The 17,639-nt window shown below is 40.2% G+C and overlaps 1 protein-coding gene across 4 annotated transcripts; it reads left to right on the plus strand.

The window, feature by feature from the left end:
- The first annotated feature begins 2,871 nt into the window (after nucleotides 1-2,871).
- On the plus strand, nucleotides 2,872-17,534 carry LOC118426398 (splicing factor ESS-2 homolog). 4 transcript variants are annotated; one of them, XM_035835762.1, is made up of 8 exons: nucleotides 2,872-3,196; nucleotides 3,808-3,982; nucleotides 5,645-5,767; nucleotides 9,306-9,575; nucleotides 11,336-11,572; nucleotides 12,047-12,147; nucleotides 13,288-13,403; nucleotides 16,056-17,534. In XM_035835762.1, exons 1-8 carry the CDS (start codon nucleotides 3,080-3,082, stop codon nucleotides 16,396-16,398), a joined length of 1,482 nt encoding a protein of 493 aa, XP_035691655.1. In that variant the 5' UTR covers nucleotides 2,872-3,079; the 3' UTR covers nucleotides 16,399-17,534. The 4 variants fall into 4 exon arrangements, with proteins under 4 accessions (XP_035691655.1, XP_035691656.1, XP_035691658.1 ...); XM_035835763.1 differs by lacking the exons at nucleotides 2,872-3,196; nucleotides 3,808-3,982 and adding an exon at nucleotides 4,004-4,125; XM_035835765.1 differs by lacking the exons at nucleotides 2,872-3,196; nucleotides 3,808-3,982 and adding an exon at nucleotides 4,155-4,268.
- Nucleotides 17,535-17,639: the final 105 nt, after the last annotated feature.

Here is a 17,639-nt window from a genome sequence, read left to right on the forward strand (position 1 = left end):
ACAGCAGACAATAGCGTGGTTATGATTAAAGTTTTCCTGCTTATTTACACAAGGCAAGGGCAATTACTGCACTTATTCAAGGTTGTCACAAGCATAACTAATCTTCATACAAGCAGACCGGTACCTCTTCAAACAAACTTCACTACACTTTTAACTCTTTACCAAGATATGCTTATTAGCCGTTTTTAGCAAAGTGCATTTAAAAAAAAAATCCAGTTGGATATCATGGCTGAACTGCAATGACATTATCAGTACAAATACATATAAAGTTATGCACATTGTATTCAGACAAAAAGGATCACATTCCGTTTTTATACCTAGAGTTAATCAGGTAATACATTATATTGATGAACAAAGATTATTAGCCACCGTATGTTTGCACGAAGTCTGTTTCATATATCTAAATGTTTTGTATGCTTTTTGTCTAAAAGGACTCAGCAATTGCAGTAATTATACGTCTGTTATAACCTTAAAGTTCCATTTATTTTTCACATAAACTAACAGATCTCGAGAACCTTATTATGCGCGGCACTGCGCACGTGATCCACTAAGTAGTACGAAGTCTTTGCTGATTGGCTACCGAGACAATTCAATTAGCAGACCGTGAACCCGCCGCACCTGTCAGCTGCGTGTTCAAGGACCCTTTTGTCGGCTTTGTTTACCACAAATGGTGAAACGTAGGAACGCGTTGAGCGCCGCTGAGAATACTGTAGTTGCAAGTTAGGAATTTACGTGTTTGCAAGCAAAAGTCAGTGAGATTTCTGAAACAACAGCAGTTCCGTGATAAACGGAACCTTCTCAAAAATAATAATTCAACGCTAATACATATGTCATTATTTTTTTATGTGATCATGTGTACATGTGGCAGCAAGGCGACCCGCGCGGCGGTTGATTAGCCACTACCAGACTTCCGCCTGGTTGAATAGAGGACTTTTGCCAAGTTCAAGGAATAAAAGCCTAGTATATAACCTTCTTGGTTGGAGTTAATTGGCCTATAAGTGTTGGCCGGCCTGGCAAATTGCAAGTCGCAAACTATAGTCCTCGGCCATGTGACGTTAACTTATCTGGCGTGTTTTCTGTCTTTTCCTGACCAATTTCTTCTATTTTTTTGACGCGGAGCGGCTTTTAATTGTGGACAGTGTAACAGCGGGGCTCAAGCACCGCCAAATCGACCATGCCAAACAGCTCTGAGCTTTAGGCGTTGTGGTTTTCGCACTGGGATTGCGATATTGTTTCTCTCTGTTGTTGATGACTTGTTCTGTGGTGAATCCTGCACTTGAAATGAATCCTCTGGCCGGCCGACTCTCCTAGCATACTATTGACTCTATTTGTCCACTTTCTACAATTAGACCACCGATCCGTGGAGCCTGGTAGAGGCTACACTTGACTGAGGGTGGCATCCTGTCTAAAATGTGCCTACGTATCTTGTGCTTGCGTCTGATAAAAGCTCCTTGTTGCGTAGAGGTTTGTGACAATAAATTTGATTTGAATTGGTGACAATAGCACTGAGAACAATGCCCTCACACCGTGTCATTATTCGTCGTTCATGAATTTGATAACAGCAGATATTCCAACAACACCCGCATTCGCCGGATGACGACGCGTGTTCATGAATATTAATTAGAGCAAGCAGGGGTGACCGCGTGCACGGCCGCCACCTGGTCATACCACAGGGAAGGTGATTACGTCATTTACCATATATGGTGAGACGCTCAGAGGCGGTGAAGACGAAAACGCAGACGAAAAACCCCGCCAAATTGGCTTATAAATCATTTTTAAGTGATTTTGTGCCAAAAATGATAACAGGGTTCTTTTAGTAAATATCTCATGCACTATCATACCAAATTTCGGGTCCCTTGGGTTTAATACCTGGGCACGGGAGGCACAATTATACAGTTCGGTCAAAACACCACCTAAAAACATCCATAAAATCATTTTAAAAGTATCTATCAAAAAACCGAAGAAAACGTCTGAGGGTATTGACCCAAGGTACACTTGTGCCAAATTTCAGGTCATTCGAGCTAAGAACGACGGAGAGGAAACACTTTAAAGGTCGTGACAGGAGAAAGAAAGAAAGAAAGAAAGAAAGAAAGAAAGAAGAAACGGTACGAAAACAACATTTTCACTCGAAGCGTACCTTCGGTACGCGGAGTGAAAATAAATACAGAGTATTTATTTGAAAATATCAATGTCGGACTCTGAAAGGGAGTGAATCTCTGCTTTTTCATGGAATAAAAATGGTGTTCTTTCATATCGAATCATTGTCTTCACTTCATTCCTCGCGAATGACGATCGTCCTAAAGCCAACAACTTCTTCAGATGTAGAGACAAAACGTATAGCTCATAGAGATGCACTGTAAAAACGCACGAGAGTACTATTACTGTAATCTCCAAGTCGAGATCTTGCGTGGCATAAGATACATACTAGTAATAGTAGTATCATAAGCCGGCAGAGGAGTTAACTCCTTTGCCGGCTAAACTCGCTTTCCCCAGCTTCTGATAATATCTTATGCCACGCAAGATCTGCTTGGAGATTACTATAATGTCTATTACTGATCCCTTTAATACTTATATTTAATACTCACACCAAGTGCGTTTGCATTGTTCAATGTAATTGCAGACCGTACCACGGCGACATCTGTCAACTTTGGATAGTAACTGCAGTGCTGATTTGCTTTGCATACAACTTGTCTTTTCAGTTTGGAAACAAATTTGGAAACAAACATAATCCTATTGTCACTGTTAGCATTAGAAGTTATAGAAACCGTCGTTGTGCCATATAAAGAGGGGGATATTAATATCTCCGGATTTCATTGACGGATTTCACTCATTTAAAGTTTCACCGTGATGCAGGGTCTCACTTGTCACAGTAAAGGCCACATGACGTCACATACGTTCCCTAACCTTTGACCTAACTCATCTTACTTCCGGTTGCGTTGTTGTGACGATTTGTCTTGGAACGATGCAGTTTTTTGTCGTGTAACTCGTGATATTTACGACTTTGAAAATCATAATAGCACCAGAACTAAGGAGAGTTATTGAATTGAGCAAGAGAGTGAACAGAGGTGAACTGTAAGCCATGGCGCTCGTGAAAAAGGACGAGAAATCCATGGCTGTTTCTACCACAGACGGTGGGGAGGGGGGCAAAGCAAAGAAGCCTCCTAAGAAAGTATTGGACGAGGACACCTATGTGCAGGTAAGTTGTACATTGAAGACTCATAGATTCTTCCAGACATCTGGGATTTGTCACTTTTTTGCAACCAAATATTAAAGTAGGAGTGTGGGTTTGTAGGAGAAATTGAGAGGACGATAAAGTAATTAGAGCTTGGTAGAACTGTAGAACTGTATGAAGGGTAGATGTTCTTCCCTGGTCTTTGGGAATACTGCTAAGATGAGAGTTCATCACAGAGAGTGTAACGTAAGAAGTACGGATGGACAATAAGAATTTACACTTCTGGACGCTTCCGATTTCTTTATTGAACGTGCAAACAGTTCAAATGTCTCATCTGCAAACAGATGCTAACGTCGCATTGAAGGGTTGATCACGCTCATAGTTTCAGCCATCAAATAGCCATCATCTTAGGAATGGCAGTCTACCAACTGATGGATCAGTCTTAGAAATACAATAATTCACCTGTTTTTACAGAACTCTAAGCAATAGACATGTAACGAAGCATGGTTTTATAGACAAGATTTGTTCACAAGTTATGGGCCTTCACCTCTGACCTCTTGCACTGTATTATTGTCAATGATATAATTATACAAAAATTGGACTGCATCAAACAAGTTCTTCTTCATCTTCCTCAGGACCTTGAGACGATCATCCAGCGAGACTTCTTCCCGGACTTGACAAAGCTGAAGGCTCAGCAGGAATACCTGGAGGCTGTGGAGACCAACGATCACCAGAAGATGAGGGAGTTGGCCATCAAGTACGGGTCCACCCGTCTCACAACCAGGCTGCGCACAGAAACACCAGGGGCATGTAAGCAATCATTTATTCCTTTATTCAATTTACCACATTTGTGGAAGGATTGACCAACGATCACCAGAAGATGAGGGAGTTAGCCATCAAGTACGGGTCCACCCGTCTCACAACCAGGCTGCGCACAGAAACACCAGGGGCATGTAAGCAATCATTTATTCCTTTATTCAATTTACCACATTTGTGGAAGGATTGACCAACGATCACCAGAAGATGAGGGAGTTAGCCATCAAGTATGGGTCCACACGACTCACTACCAGGCTGCACACAGAAACACCAGGGGCATGTAAGCAATCATTTATTCCTTTATTCAATTTACCACATTTGTGGAAGGATTGACCAACGATCACCAGAAGATGAGGGAGTTAGCCATCAAGTACGGGTCCACACGACTCACAACCAGGCTGCACACAGAAACACCAGGGGCATGTAAGGATAAGGAATTGTTTCATACATGCATTTTTTTTAACGAGATTGTTCAGAGCAAGCTCTTTAGACCACTTCAATGAAATAAAGGAAGAAGTTGGAAATAATTGTACATGGAGGTAGCGGTGGACATTTGTTTTGAAGGCTGATACATGTAACTTGTCGTCAAGAGAAGTCCACAAATTGGCTGTCCGGGGAAAGAAACTTACTGTACAAGGACTTGGAAATGCCCTCTTGCCCTTTTGTAATAGAGAAATGAAAGGCCTCTTTGTTGGGTTTGAATATGTACTTGCAATCTATCATATTGAAAGACTGTGTACTTCAGCTTCTATTGACTGTAGATGATTGGAAGATGGATTGCAGGCTGAAATGTTTGTTTCTAGGCAAGGCCTGTCTCCAGCTTTTAAGTTTCTTTTCATCCTACTCATTGTTTGGGAGCCAACATTGTTGATTTTTTTTAATCTGTTGTTATAAGCTTATAAGAACAGGCACAGGTAGATGCAAGACCAATATGGCAAAGTGGGGTCTCAGCCCAGATAGACAGAGTGCCTGTGACCGGGACAAGAGCAGCTTCTTGTCTGCCCCTTCCCTTCCATGCACCAGGGAAGATCTGGAAGCTTTGACCCCCAGAGGAAGGGAGTGTGTGGAGTACTGGATCAGAAAATTGTAGTGATAACACGACGAAGAAGAAGCTTATAAGAATACATCTTCATCAGTTTTTCTGTCACCAAGCTCTGATTTTTGGTACAGATGTGGTGGAATATTTTTCTGTCCCAACAAGTAAATTTCCGTCCCGGGACGGAGGGACGGGTCCTGTAGACAGCGCTGACATAAGCGCTTGGTCAGGACAAATTTGGTGTACTGGGTATATTATATACTTTAGGTCAAAGGCGTTTTATGCTATAGAACTTTGGAAAGTCTGAAAGATTAAAGACAGTTACCATTAATATGTTGTGTTTTTTTTTAAATTTTTTTATTGGGTTTTCAAATAAACAAAAACAAAGAAAAGTTGGGGAACCATCCAACAAAATGACAGCAGGAATAACAAAAATGATTTCAATATAACCATGACAATAATGAACTTAGATTAAAAAATGATATAACTGAGATCTCAAACCATAACAATAATGAATTTAGATTTAAAAAAATAATATGAGATCCTTAACCATAACAGTAATGAACTTAGATTCAAAAGTAATATAACAGTAATATGTTGTGTTTATTTCATGTCCACAGATACACCAGCTACGTTTGAGACACCGGACGTGGACAGCTCCAGAGGACGGGACTCCCCGACGTCTCACCGCTCAGCTGTCAATCACAGCCAGCAGGAGGGCGACGGGCCTCCAGAGAAGAAAGGTACAATAATGTCATTTGCTATCAATATTCTATTGATGTTAGCTACGGCCGTGTGGCGCGTTGATACACCCAATCCCCTCAATCTCGGAAGTTAAGCAACGTGCAGTACGGTCAGTACTTAGTACTTGGATGGGAGACCACCCAAGGATGGCTGGATGCTGTAGCCAGGCCAAGAATTCACGAATTTGTTTTTCAGAGGGGATGTAAATTCAGAAGGGATGTAAAACGGGGGTCCTGTGTTCAAGCTGGTGCCTCGATCACGTAAATCAGCCTCATAACTCAAAGACATAAGGTACCTACTGGCTGTAAATATGCCGGATATACATGTATTTATATATTTATAAAACACAGGAAAAATATAGATATTTCAGCAGCGTCAAATTTTATTTGTATAGTTCAGGGGCCCACTGAGGTCAATCACTGAACTGTGCAATCCTGGATAAAAAAATTACAGAAAATAGATAATATGAAAATAAAGCCCGGAAAGGCAAAAATTTCAGAATATAGGAGGATGCCTTTGCTAGTTCTGTTTTTTTCCCGATAAGAGTTGTTATAGTTTTGTACTTCAAGTTCAAGGGAAAGTTACAGCCCTCCACCCCCCGCATGGTTTTACAAATGGTATTCAGCCAAATTTCACATAAACTCTAGTCTGTATCATATTCTAATCTTGATAACAGATATTCTGTGGAAATGGGTAAAGCCAAGGCCAGGTTTGTACTACATGAAACATTCGCATTGGTTTTATTTTTGCAGTTTTCATTTTGACCTTTCAACTGTGACTTCATGACACTGTAAACATGCATTTACAATGTACACTATTACTACTCAGTACTGTACTACAGAATCATTTCAACTGCGAACTTAAGACACAGCAAAAAACACCTTTCCCCTTTTGCTGTGAAAATATGTGCAAGTCCCAGCAAAAATAGCATCTTCTGGTATGTTAGTAGAGTAGGTACAGTAAAGTTTTTATTAGTTATTATGAAGTTTTGTTCATCAATCCTTTTTATAGATTTTTTTTACCTGTAGTCGAACACAAGAATTCACCTACAGTCCTACTGTATGAATTGTCTTCTTGCGGTATCTGACATTATATGGCTATGAGCTGGGAGTTAAGTGCTAAGCCTTGGGCCACACTTGCTCCGAAACAGGTCATCCCTTTTGGGTACTGTGTGTTGAGAGATAAGGATCTTGTGCTGTGATTGCTCCATAAGTCTTGTGACAACCAGCTACTAGTAGTATGCTTACTGTAAATCTTTGAATGTTTCGTTCGTTCGTTCTTTCGTCCCATAGCCTTTTAATCAGCCATAGGCTGATTAAACAGCCGTAGGGGCAGCACAACATGTTGTGCTGTGCTGTATCAATGGGCATTTTAGTCCCCTGGCGACGCCTATCTCCTCTCCGGGGCATGGTGAATGATGTAAATCACCGTGAATGTTTGTCATGCTTTTATTTTTGTTGGGACCTCTCCATTTACAAATCGCAACTCCTCAAATATTGAATTTTCTCCTAAATCCATTGTTTAAACCATGAAAACTTCCTTTTCTCTACTTTATTAAGTCTTTGCAAAAATGAAAATAAGTGAATCTACGGTGACTAGTACTGCGTCTCTAGTGTCCTTCAGCAGAATTCTCCCTGTCTTTAATCTTGCTGCTTTGCAGGGAGTCTCCGTGAGATCCTGAGTTATCTCTTCATTTCCTCCGGGGCTGCAAAGCACTAAATCACCTCTCCTTGGTCCCTTCATGCACTCAAGGAAACATGTAGTACCTCAGTGTCTATCAACAAGTTCTTCCCTCATGGCAGAAATGAAGAATTGTGCTGTCTCTCGGTGGAATAGATTTCAGGATGTTAGCTCACACACTGCGTAATACAACATGGATCAAGAGGCTGAAACATTCTACAGTTCTCTACAGAGTCAAATGTTGCTGACAGCATCCGGTATCTTTCATCAGTGACTGGTGATTATAACGATCATCAGCGACATTCTCAGTGTCAGTAATGAAAGGTAGAGGATGCTGTCTTAGACATCGGGCTGTTTTGAGAATATATCTAGTTGCTTGATTTATTTGGTATTACTATTAGTATTAGTATTAGTATTACATAACATTCTTCCTGGATGTCTATCCTTCATCAACACTCGTAAGTTGATGTGTGAGTTGTTTTGTCAGTAATGAAAGGTAGAGGATGCTGTCTTAGGCATCGGGCTGTTTTGAGAATATATCTAGTTGCTTGATTTATTTGGTATTAGTATTAGTATTACATTGTACATAATATTCTTCCTGGATGTCTATCCTTCATCAACACTCGTAAGTTGATGTGTGAGTTGTTTTGTCAGTAATGAAAAGTAGAGGATGCTGTCTTAGGCATCGGGCTGTTTTGAGAATATATCTAGCTGCTTGATTTACGTTTGTACTTGGTGTTATGCAACATTCTTTCTGGATGTCTATCCTTCATTGTCACTCTAAGTTGATGTGTGTATTTTTTTTCCTTCTCAGTTAACCTGGTTATGCAGAAATGTCTAAGATATGACTGAGACCAAATTTATATATTAGCACAACAAAGCAAGGCATTCTACCTCAGTACTTGGATGTTCAGTCTTCATTGACGCTCAAAGTTGATGTGATGTGTGTTTCTTTTTTCATTTTCACTGTACTTGGTTGAGCAAAAATGTCTAAGACAAACTAAATGTTCAATATTTCTACAGCAAAACAAGACATAGACCTACCCTTGGGCAAGTACCTTGCTAAGAACACTAGTGTCTTAGACATCTGGCTCTTTTGAGAATATATCTAGCTGCTTGATTTATTTGGTTTTACATAACATTTTTCCTGGATGTCTATCCTTCATATTAAGTTGTTTTGTTTTTTCACTTTACCTGGTTGTGCAAAAATGTCTGAGACTGACCAAAGTTTTTAATATTTCTACAGCAAAACAAGACATAGACCTACCCTTGGACAAGTACCTGGATGTCTAATCTTCGTTAACACTCTAAGTTGACATGCTTTTTTTTTCTTTCCACTTCAAATGCTTGTGCAGAAACGTCAGAGACTAATCAAATCTATGTAATTCTACAGCGAAACAAGACACAGACCTACCCTTGGACAAGTACCTCGCTAAGAACACCAGTTTCTTAGACTGGTTTTACATAGACATTTTTGCACAACCAGGTAAAGTGAAAAAAAAAAAAACACAACTAAATATGAAGGATAGACATCAGGAAAAATGTTGAGACTGACCAAAGTTTTTAATATTCCTACAGCCAAACAAGACATAGACCTACCCTTGGACAAGTACCTGGATGTCTAATCTTCGTGAACACTCCAAGTTGACATGCTTTTTTTTTCTTTCCACTTCAAATGCTTGTGCAGAAACGTCTGAGACTAATCAAGTCTATGTAATTCTACAGCGAAACAAGACACAGACCTACCCTTGGACAAGTACCTGGATGAACACTCTAAGTTGACATGCTTTTTTTCTTTCCACTTCAAATGCTTGTGCAGATACGTCCGAGACTAATCAAATCTATGTAATTCTACAGCGAAACAAGACACAGACCTACCCTTGGACAAGTACCTTGCCAAGAACACCAGTGAAGACAACGCGTCCTTCGGCACCATCATGGAAGTGACAGAAGAAAAGAACAGGCAGAAACATGCGTGGCTCTACGACGCCGAGAAGGAGCACTCAGAAAAACAGAAGGAGATCCTACAGCTGAAGGGTCCTGAGCAGCTGGCGATAGAGGGCTCCACTTCAAGTGTGGACACGTGGAGTTATAAAGCCAAGAACGCACTAATGTACTACCCTGAAGGTAAGTTAGATTCCACTGGTAGATTGGGGAATGCAAAAGAGGAGTTAGGAGGAATGCATCGTCTTTTTACTGAGCAGTGCCTGTTGTCAACTGCTTGCGACCGTTTCCCAACAGGCACCAAAGTGTCACCTGAAAAGTTTAAAAATTGCAATTGACAAAATTGGTTCCCCTTCAAGTGTGGACACCTTAGTTATGATATAAAGGAGTTATAATATAAAGCAAAGATCACACAAATGTACTACCCTGAAGGTAAGTTAGATTCCACTGGTAGATTGGGGAATGCAAAAGAGGAATGAGGCAGGATAAGAAAGAGAGAGAATGATTTATTGCAATGTCTTTTGGATATCTCACTGGGCTGCACCTTGTTTGCGACTGTTAGACAACAGGTGCCAATTTGTCGCCTGAAAATTAGAAGAAAAAATCACAATTGGTAAAATGTTGCAGATGCTATTTTTTCTTGTATACTTTATAGGTGGTAACAGTCAATGCAGCTAATAACAAATTATGCACCTACACCATAGGACATTTATGTATAAAACCCAAAACATGGACCAGTGCAGGTTAGGTGCAGGTAGACACCAGAAATACCTGCACAGCTGCAATTTTACCTGCACTAACCTGCATATACAGGTGGTATCTTGAGCCCTGTGGATACAAACTACCCGACAACAGGTGTAATCACTGCAAGTCTCTTGATGAATGATGGAATGATATGACATCATGGGTGCTGTCATTTTGTTTGTAGAGTTCGCATACTGTAAATGTATTTAAGTTCGCGGGGATTTAATTTCTCGTTAGCGGGAAAAAGGACTTTTCGCGTTGGTTTTAATTTCGCGGTAGCACCATGCACTGTAGTCTCTTACTGCCATGGAAAAATGTTCGCGGTGGTTTTAAATTCGCGGTAAAGCGGCCACCGCGAAAACCGCGAACATTAATCCACCGCAAAAGTTTCTGCATTTACGTGAGTGAGATATGGGCTTTAGTATTTTATGTGAAGTCTGACGTATACTCTTGTGAGGGAAATATGACTTTGACAAACCTCCAAACATTCATAGATGGACCACTCTTGTCACAACTGATTGTTTTTTCTCTTCTGTAGGAATGTTTTAGTATTCTGTACAAAGTCTGACTTTGTCAAAGTCAAGCATAATTTCAATTCATTTCGTAGTTCAAGGACAGTTTCTGGTGATATAAATTTGCCTTTGCAGGCACCCACATCCAGTCACAAGCCACATCAAAGCAATTCTGTCCATTTTTCCTCAGTACAGCATTTTCTCTTACGCACCCCGATTAGAATATGCACCCCTGATTTGGGGCAAGTCTCAGACAGATCAGTGGGACCGAAATGGAAAATGGAAAAACTCAAATAAAGTATGCACCCTTCTCCACCAATTTTGAACAAACCTTGAACTGAAAATTGAATTCAAATGTTTTCCCCAGGTTATTTTGCATAAATCCCCACTGTAATTGTCTCTTTAAACTTGTTAATTGCCTGCTGCAACTTATAAAAATCACTCAGAATAAACTGGTAGAACAAATCAGCTAGTACATCTAACTGACCTCAAACAACTTATGCACTCCAACTTTGGCAACAACTTGTAGCACCTTTTCAATTTTGAAAAGTTTTAAAAGTGTGTACTGTATTATTTAAGAAAATAGGGTATTATTAACCATTTTTCATCATTCCTTTGAGTTGTTGCTGAATCAGTTATTTCAGTTTGATGCCTTTTTACAAAATGTGTTTGATTATAATGTTACAGGTACCGAGTCAGCAGAGGATGTGTTCAAGAAGCCGCGAGAAATCCTCCACAAGAACACGAGACTTGTGAGAACCCCATTCGACTCGGACGTGGCCAGGTCGAGACTGCAGCAAGTAGCCGGAGTCAACGCACAGATCAAGAAAGGGAAAATAGGGCATGATGGGAAGGAAATTCTGCCGGAGGACACACCCAAGGTCAACGGCTTTGGTTTTGTGGCGACACCGTCACCTGCACCTGGTACGACACAATGAGTGTTTGATAGTTTTTATTACCTTTGTGAAGAAGGTTATGTTTTTTGTACCGTTTGTGTATGTATTTGTGTGTGTGTGTGTGTGTGTGTGTGTGTGTGTGTGTGTGTGTGTGTGTGTGTGTCTGTGTGTGGTTTGGCTGAATCCTCATGGTATTTGGTAGGTGTGATGAGTTTTTGTTGCCTTTGCCAAGAGGGTTAGGATTTTTGGTACACTTTGTGTGTGTGTGTGTGTGTGTGTGCATGAGTGTGTGTGTGTTTGTGCATGTGTGTGTTTATGTGTGTTTGTGTGTGTATGTGTGTGCACACGAGCACATCTGTTTGCTTGCAAATGTTGCCTTTAAAGTTAACTATATCATTCTCACCAGTTGGGTGGAATTGCATGCTTGTTTTGCATTAATTTGTTTTGCTTAAATTGTCTTTTTTTGTGCTTAAATTGTCTTTTTTTTGTCCCCCCCTCCCAGGTGTCGATGAGTCTCCCCTGATGACCTGGGGTGAGATAGAGGGCACACCGTTCCGACTGGATGGGTCTGACACACCCGCACCAACCACACCCGGGTTCAAGGTACGTGAGCTGGGCACATTTGTAGTAGCTGATATTAAAAACCATCGCTTCATTTTCTGCCTTCTCTGAAATCAAATTGTTGCTTCGTGAGGAAAATGTCGTCAGGCCATATGCATTCACCCGGGCTAAATAGAGAATAAACAAACAAACTAACAAACATACAAAATGGCAGGCAAAACATCAGTTTGACAACATCCCCTCATCCACATTCTTCATTTGCATGCTTTGTAAAATTTGAAAGATAGCCCCCAACCTGTATTTTGATTTATGTCATACCTGGGCTGCGATTATGTTCGATACAGGTGTTTTGGACTGGGGGATAACTTTCCATGTCCCACAGGCTTCCGTCGAATAATTCTAACATACTCAGTACATGCCGAGTGCAGCATGCTCGAAAATTCTACTACCTGATTTGGAGGTCTGAATTTCTGCTATTACAATTGTTTGTTTGTGGACACTGAAGTTTCTTGACTTCTATTTTTCTCGTCGTCTTGTCTCTCTATTTTTCTCTGTGTACAAATCCTCTTTGTAGTTGCCCATGAATGAAACCCTTCTTTTGATGTACACATATATGTACCCATGTGGCTTGCATCTTACCATCATAATTAAGGATTAGCATTACTCGTTATGCATGTCGGATTTGTAGTCCTTTGATTATGTTGACATGAACATCAAAGTTATCTAGATGAAAGGCATTGAAATGTAGCTTTGTTATTTTACGCTGGCTTTGTAGATTTGTAGCACAGAATGGTACAGCTAGAGTAAAAGTATTGTAAGGATTATAGTATTATTTATTGTAGATTTTTCTAGAGTGTTTGTATTGTGGAAAATGCGTGTGTTGACTTTCTGAGTTTGCAATATATGGTTTGAATGAAATGGCATGTTGAGCCATACCACGGAGTACTAGTACAGGGCTCAAAATACTGGGTGCACCCAAAATTTGAGCTGTGCACCCAATTATTTTCTGTGGGTGATTATGCTCATGCTAGGATCCCTGACACGGGTAGGCAGCAGTTGGCTAGTCTTTACACCACGCTCGCGCTTGCAAGCGGCGCTGCCACTTACACCACACGATCGCCACATTAGTACGAACATTAGCACCAAACCTAATCTGTATCACGTGTGTGTTGTTTGTTACAGATAAATGAGCCGAGGAAAAGGGAGAGATTAGCCCGAGGGCTGGTGGAGAAGATTGGCAAGAGCCACCGCGCCAAGAAAGAGGAAGCACTGAAGAGGATGACAGCATCATTTGCAAGGTGATATATGAACAATCATTTCTTATCTCTAGTGTTACATGTATCATGTTTCCCAAATGAAAAACAAATTGTTTTTGCTGGTGTGATTTCTTCCTTTCTTTCTTTTATCCTTAAACTTGCTTAACCTCATTTTTAGAGAGGAAAGTCATGTTCAAGGCCTTTCTCAAGGGCAATATCTTCTTCCATTTCTTCTTTTCCTTCTTCCTTTGTCAGGAACCAATAAGAGCTTAAAAATGCAGGTATTTTAGCTGTCATAGCAAATATGAAAGAAAAATTAGCTATTACAGGGAACTTGGACAATTACAGTAAAGTGATTCAACAAATATAGATAAAAAATGTAAAGATAAAATTTGCCAGCACACTGGTCTTCTCAATATCATTTATTCATCAGATAGATACACTTCTATTGATTATGCAGAATGTCAACATGCGAGGGACCTGGGTTTAGTGGGTCTGTTTCTTTTCCAACAAACAAGAATAGAGCTTTTTCATCTCTTAGATTAAGTTTTTACATTTTAGAATAAATATTCCATGCACCTTGCTAGCAGTTGAGGAAAAGAACAGGCGAAGGTTGGCAGGTATTGGCTTGGTTTGATCAAGAAACCATAAACACAGGACTGTATTTTTTACGGTAAACACAGTACTCTTTTTCTAGGACTTACATGTAGTACCATCAGCTGGCTTAGTGGTCAATTCCACAGCAAGTAGCTTCCAATGGAGACCTTACTTCCACTTTTTTTACTTCTTCCAGTTGATTAAATGATGAGGAACTGTGCCTGAATTGAGTAAGTGAGAATGTAGCTTATCATGAAAGAATAAAGTATAGGAATCATCTGTAGATTTCCCTGGTACTATAAAGCGTATTATTTCCACATCAGATAACATTCTTGGATTTTTGCCACGTTTCTGGGTGCAGAGTTGTTGCTCTGCCAAGGTAGGAGCTTAGACCTGGGAAAAAGGATGATATGTTTCCGATTTACTGATCGACTTCAGCAAAAACCTGCTGACCCTAGCCTTTTGTTTGGTCATGGGTTTACCGCTGGCAAAATTCTAAATTTGACATCTGTATCTGTATCTATATATAGCCGGTAAAACCGCCTTTTGGTGTGACACACCAGCTTTTGTATCGGTACCTATATAGCCAGTGTAACTGCCTTTAAGTGTAACACACCAGCTTCTGTATCTGTATCTGTATCTATATAGCCGGTATAGCCGTGGAATGGATATCTGTATAACTAAAATACATGTATGATGTTTAAAATACTAGTGTTCAGATTCATTTCATTTTTACAGTGTTAAACTGTACAGTTACAGTATTTGTTAGATCACTTTGGGAGGGATCTAAAGAAATGGGAGAAAATTTCAAAAAGTGAATCTTTCCTACCGGCCCTAATTTTGTCAGGACCTTACCAGGAAACATCAGAGTTTTTTTCAAAGGCCTCTCTGGAATGAAATATGAATCGATATAACCGAAAGGCTTTAAATCCCGAAGCAATCAGACCTGTAAAACTCTCCAATTCTTCACAATAAAGTCATGCATAGAGTGGATGTACCCTGCGCTATGGTCAGTGGACATGAATGGTGTGGGTGACAAAGAAAGGATTTTGATGATCACTTTTATCTTTGAGGTTTTTTTTCAAAGTCTCAAAAGCGCCGTGTGGGAAGGAAGATACATTTCAACCTGTTAAGCCCCTGTCACACATTCAGGGCCTTCCCATGGCTTTGTTCACTATCGCTCCACACTCAAGGTCGGTGCTGGGTTGGGAGTAGCCTGGAGTCCGTCATATTCTAGCTCCTTTGATCACATCTGATGACTCTTTCAAGTTTGATTTGTCAATATTCATAATAGGCCTGGGCTGTCTGCAGGACCCAGGATAGAAATTTGCTTGTCGGGACGGACATTTTTTTACCCAATCAGTCCCCAAATTCTTAACTTCATGACATGAAATTGTTGAAAATGTGTTTTCACAGGCTTTAAGTGACATATTTAACAAGGAAAATCAACAATGTGGGCTCCAAAACAATAAAAAGCTGGAGACAGTCCTGTAATCGGCTGAAACAGATGAATTTTAGATTACTATAGATGGCCTTACTCACAACTAGCCCCCAGCCATGGTCGTGCTATGATTGAAAGGGGTTAGACTGCACAGTCAACTTAACTTTGTTGCTTGCAAGAGTGTGTGTCTGTCTATGTCTTATATCACTTTCTTCATAAATTGTACTATCCTGGATGTCAGCCCTTTTACCTTTTCTTTGCTGTCTTGTTTGCTTCCATAGCCACAGAAGCAACCACAGAAGCAACCAAGAGAGTGGAATAAAACCAAAAAAGGCTTTCACTCAGGCTAATATTGTATATTTTTCATGACATCTAGAATCATAGTCTTACATAAGTTGTAACATTTCAATGATCTGGCATAATCTCCCTTTCTGCCGGTAGAGATCCTGATCCTGAGTGTTAGGGTGGTCTCTCATTTATGAATTCTACATTTCTGAATTTCAAAAAGTCAATACTTTGATCTAGAGTTGCATGAATCATTTTTGGCTTCAATTGGGACCTCTACTGGTAGAATCGGATTACAATCTCTACCCAGACATACATTTCATATATTCTCTAGAATCCAAAAGTGACCATTATTTCTTTTTGTTCTCTAGCCCTTCTCCGACTTTCGGCTCCCTGAAGTCGATGGACCGACTCAACACCATGTCGCCAGCCGCTCAGAGACTCATCAATCGAACTTCCACTCGGCGAAGCACGACCGACAAGGCGCTGCGAGCGAGCTACAGTCCCTCGCCCGCTCGCTTGGGAGCAGGCAACACTCCAATAAGACTCACCCCGCGCAACACGCCTCTGAGCGTACGCCGCTCGCCAAGACACAGCAAAACTCCAACTCTCCCCAGTGCAAGTTCAACTACAGACGCTTCCTCGCTGTCGGATAACCTTCTGAACCTGCCCAACACAAGACCTACCAGGAAAAAAGCAACCGATTTCTTCTGAGATTCCTTCCTTCTTTCATACTGATTTAGTTTCTTGGAACTAGAAAATTTCTCAGACATTTTCATGTACAGTTTTAGAAGATGACATCATGAAAACAGAGGGCTGTTTCTTGACTGTAACTTTGTGCAACAAAATACAGGCTTTCCCCTCACACTCTATTTTTATGTTGATATGGCAATCTAGCATTATTTATTGAAGTCTGAGAAACAAAAAAAACAAAAATGATTGGCATGGCCTAATATGTAAAAGAGAGGTTTTGTAAAGTAAATGTATATGTCTAGATAATGTTGTTCATCTATTGTCACTAAGTCTGATCTAATGTTAGAAAGTTGGTAACAAGTGACAAGTGTATGATTTGTTTATAATTTGACTTTGTTGTCTGCCACTTTGGAATCTTGCATTCCGTCATCTACTTAAAACACTTAAGTGCACTGAAATGTCTAAACACATGGGACATAAATGAACCATGTTGAGGGGGGATACAAACTCAGTCACATTTTGGACCACATTTTGTAGAAGTAACTTATGATTGTTTCCAAACCTCTAAGTATTGTTGCCTGGCAAAATTTAAGTATTTATCTGCCAGGGGACAATTCTTAATGTTAAAAATGTTTGACTGCCTTTGTAACAGTGCAGTAATAGCTGCAGTGCAAAGTAAAACCAGTCAGTATACATTTTTTTCACGCGGCGGACATGACAGAACAAAAATGAAGTCAATGGGGCAAACAAACAAAAGTTGAATATAAAATCAGCTCCCATTCAGTTTTTCTCCCATGCTAGGTTTCTAAATATGATGTCAAATGATAAATATTGTCTACTAATTTTATGCACAGAAAAGATGTAGCAATTTAGAGTAGCGTAGAGATGCAAAATAAAAAAATAATAATGCAAATATTTGATGGACTTTCAGCCATTTTCTAATTGGTCGATTTGCTAATTGCCACACTATCATTGGTTATTGGCCAAACTCCTGATTATGATGGACAGTCTTTTGTTTGCCACATTGGCCTCTTTTTCAATCTTTCATGTCCACCGTGTGAAAAAGGTGTATTGCCCTGAGGAAAGTGATCGGCAGGTATCAAAATGTTGTCACTTGTAAATATGTGGTTGTGAATAAAGAACTTTGCGACACACTGGTATAGATGTCAGGACTGTCATTGATGGATCTTCATGTAGACGATAGATGGAAAGTAGTTGGGATCTCCAGTACTTTTTCTTCTCTGTCTGTATGATAATAGATG

Source organism: Branchiostoma floridae, chromosome 11, assembly GCF_000003815.2.
Source record: "Branchiostoma floridae strain S238N-H82 chromosome 11, Bfl_VNyyK, whole genome shotgun sequence".
NCBI lineage: Eukaryota > Metazoa > Chordata > Leptocardii > Amphioxiformes > Branchiostomatidae > Branchiostoma > Branchiostoma floridae.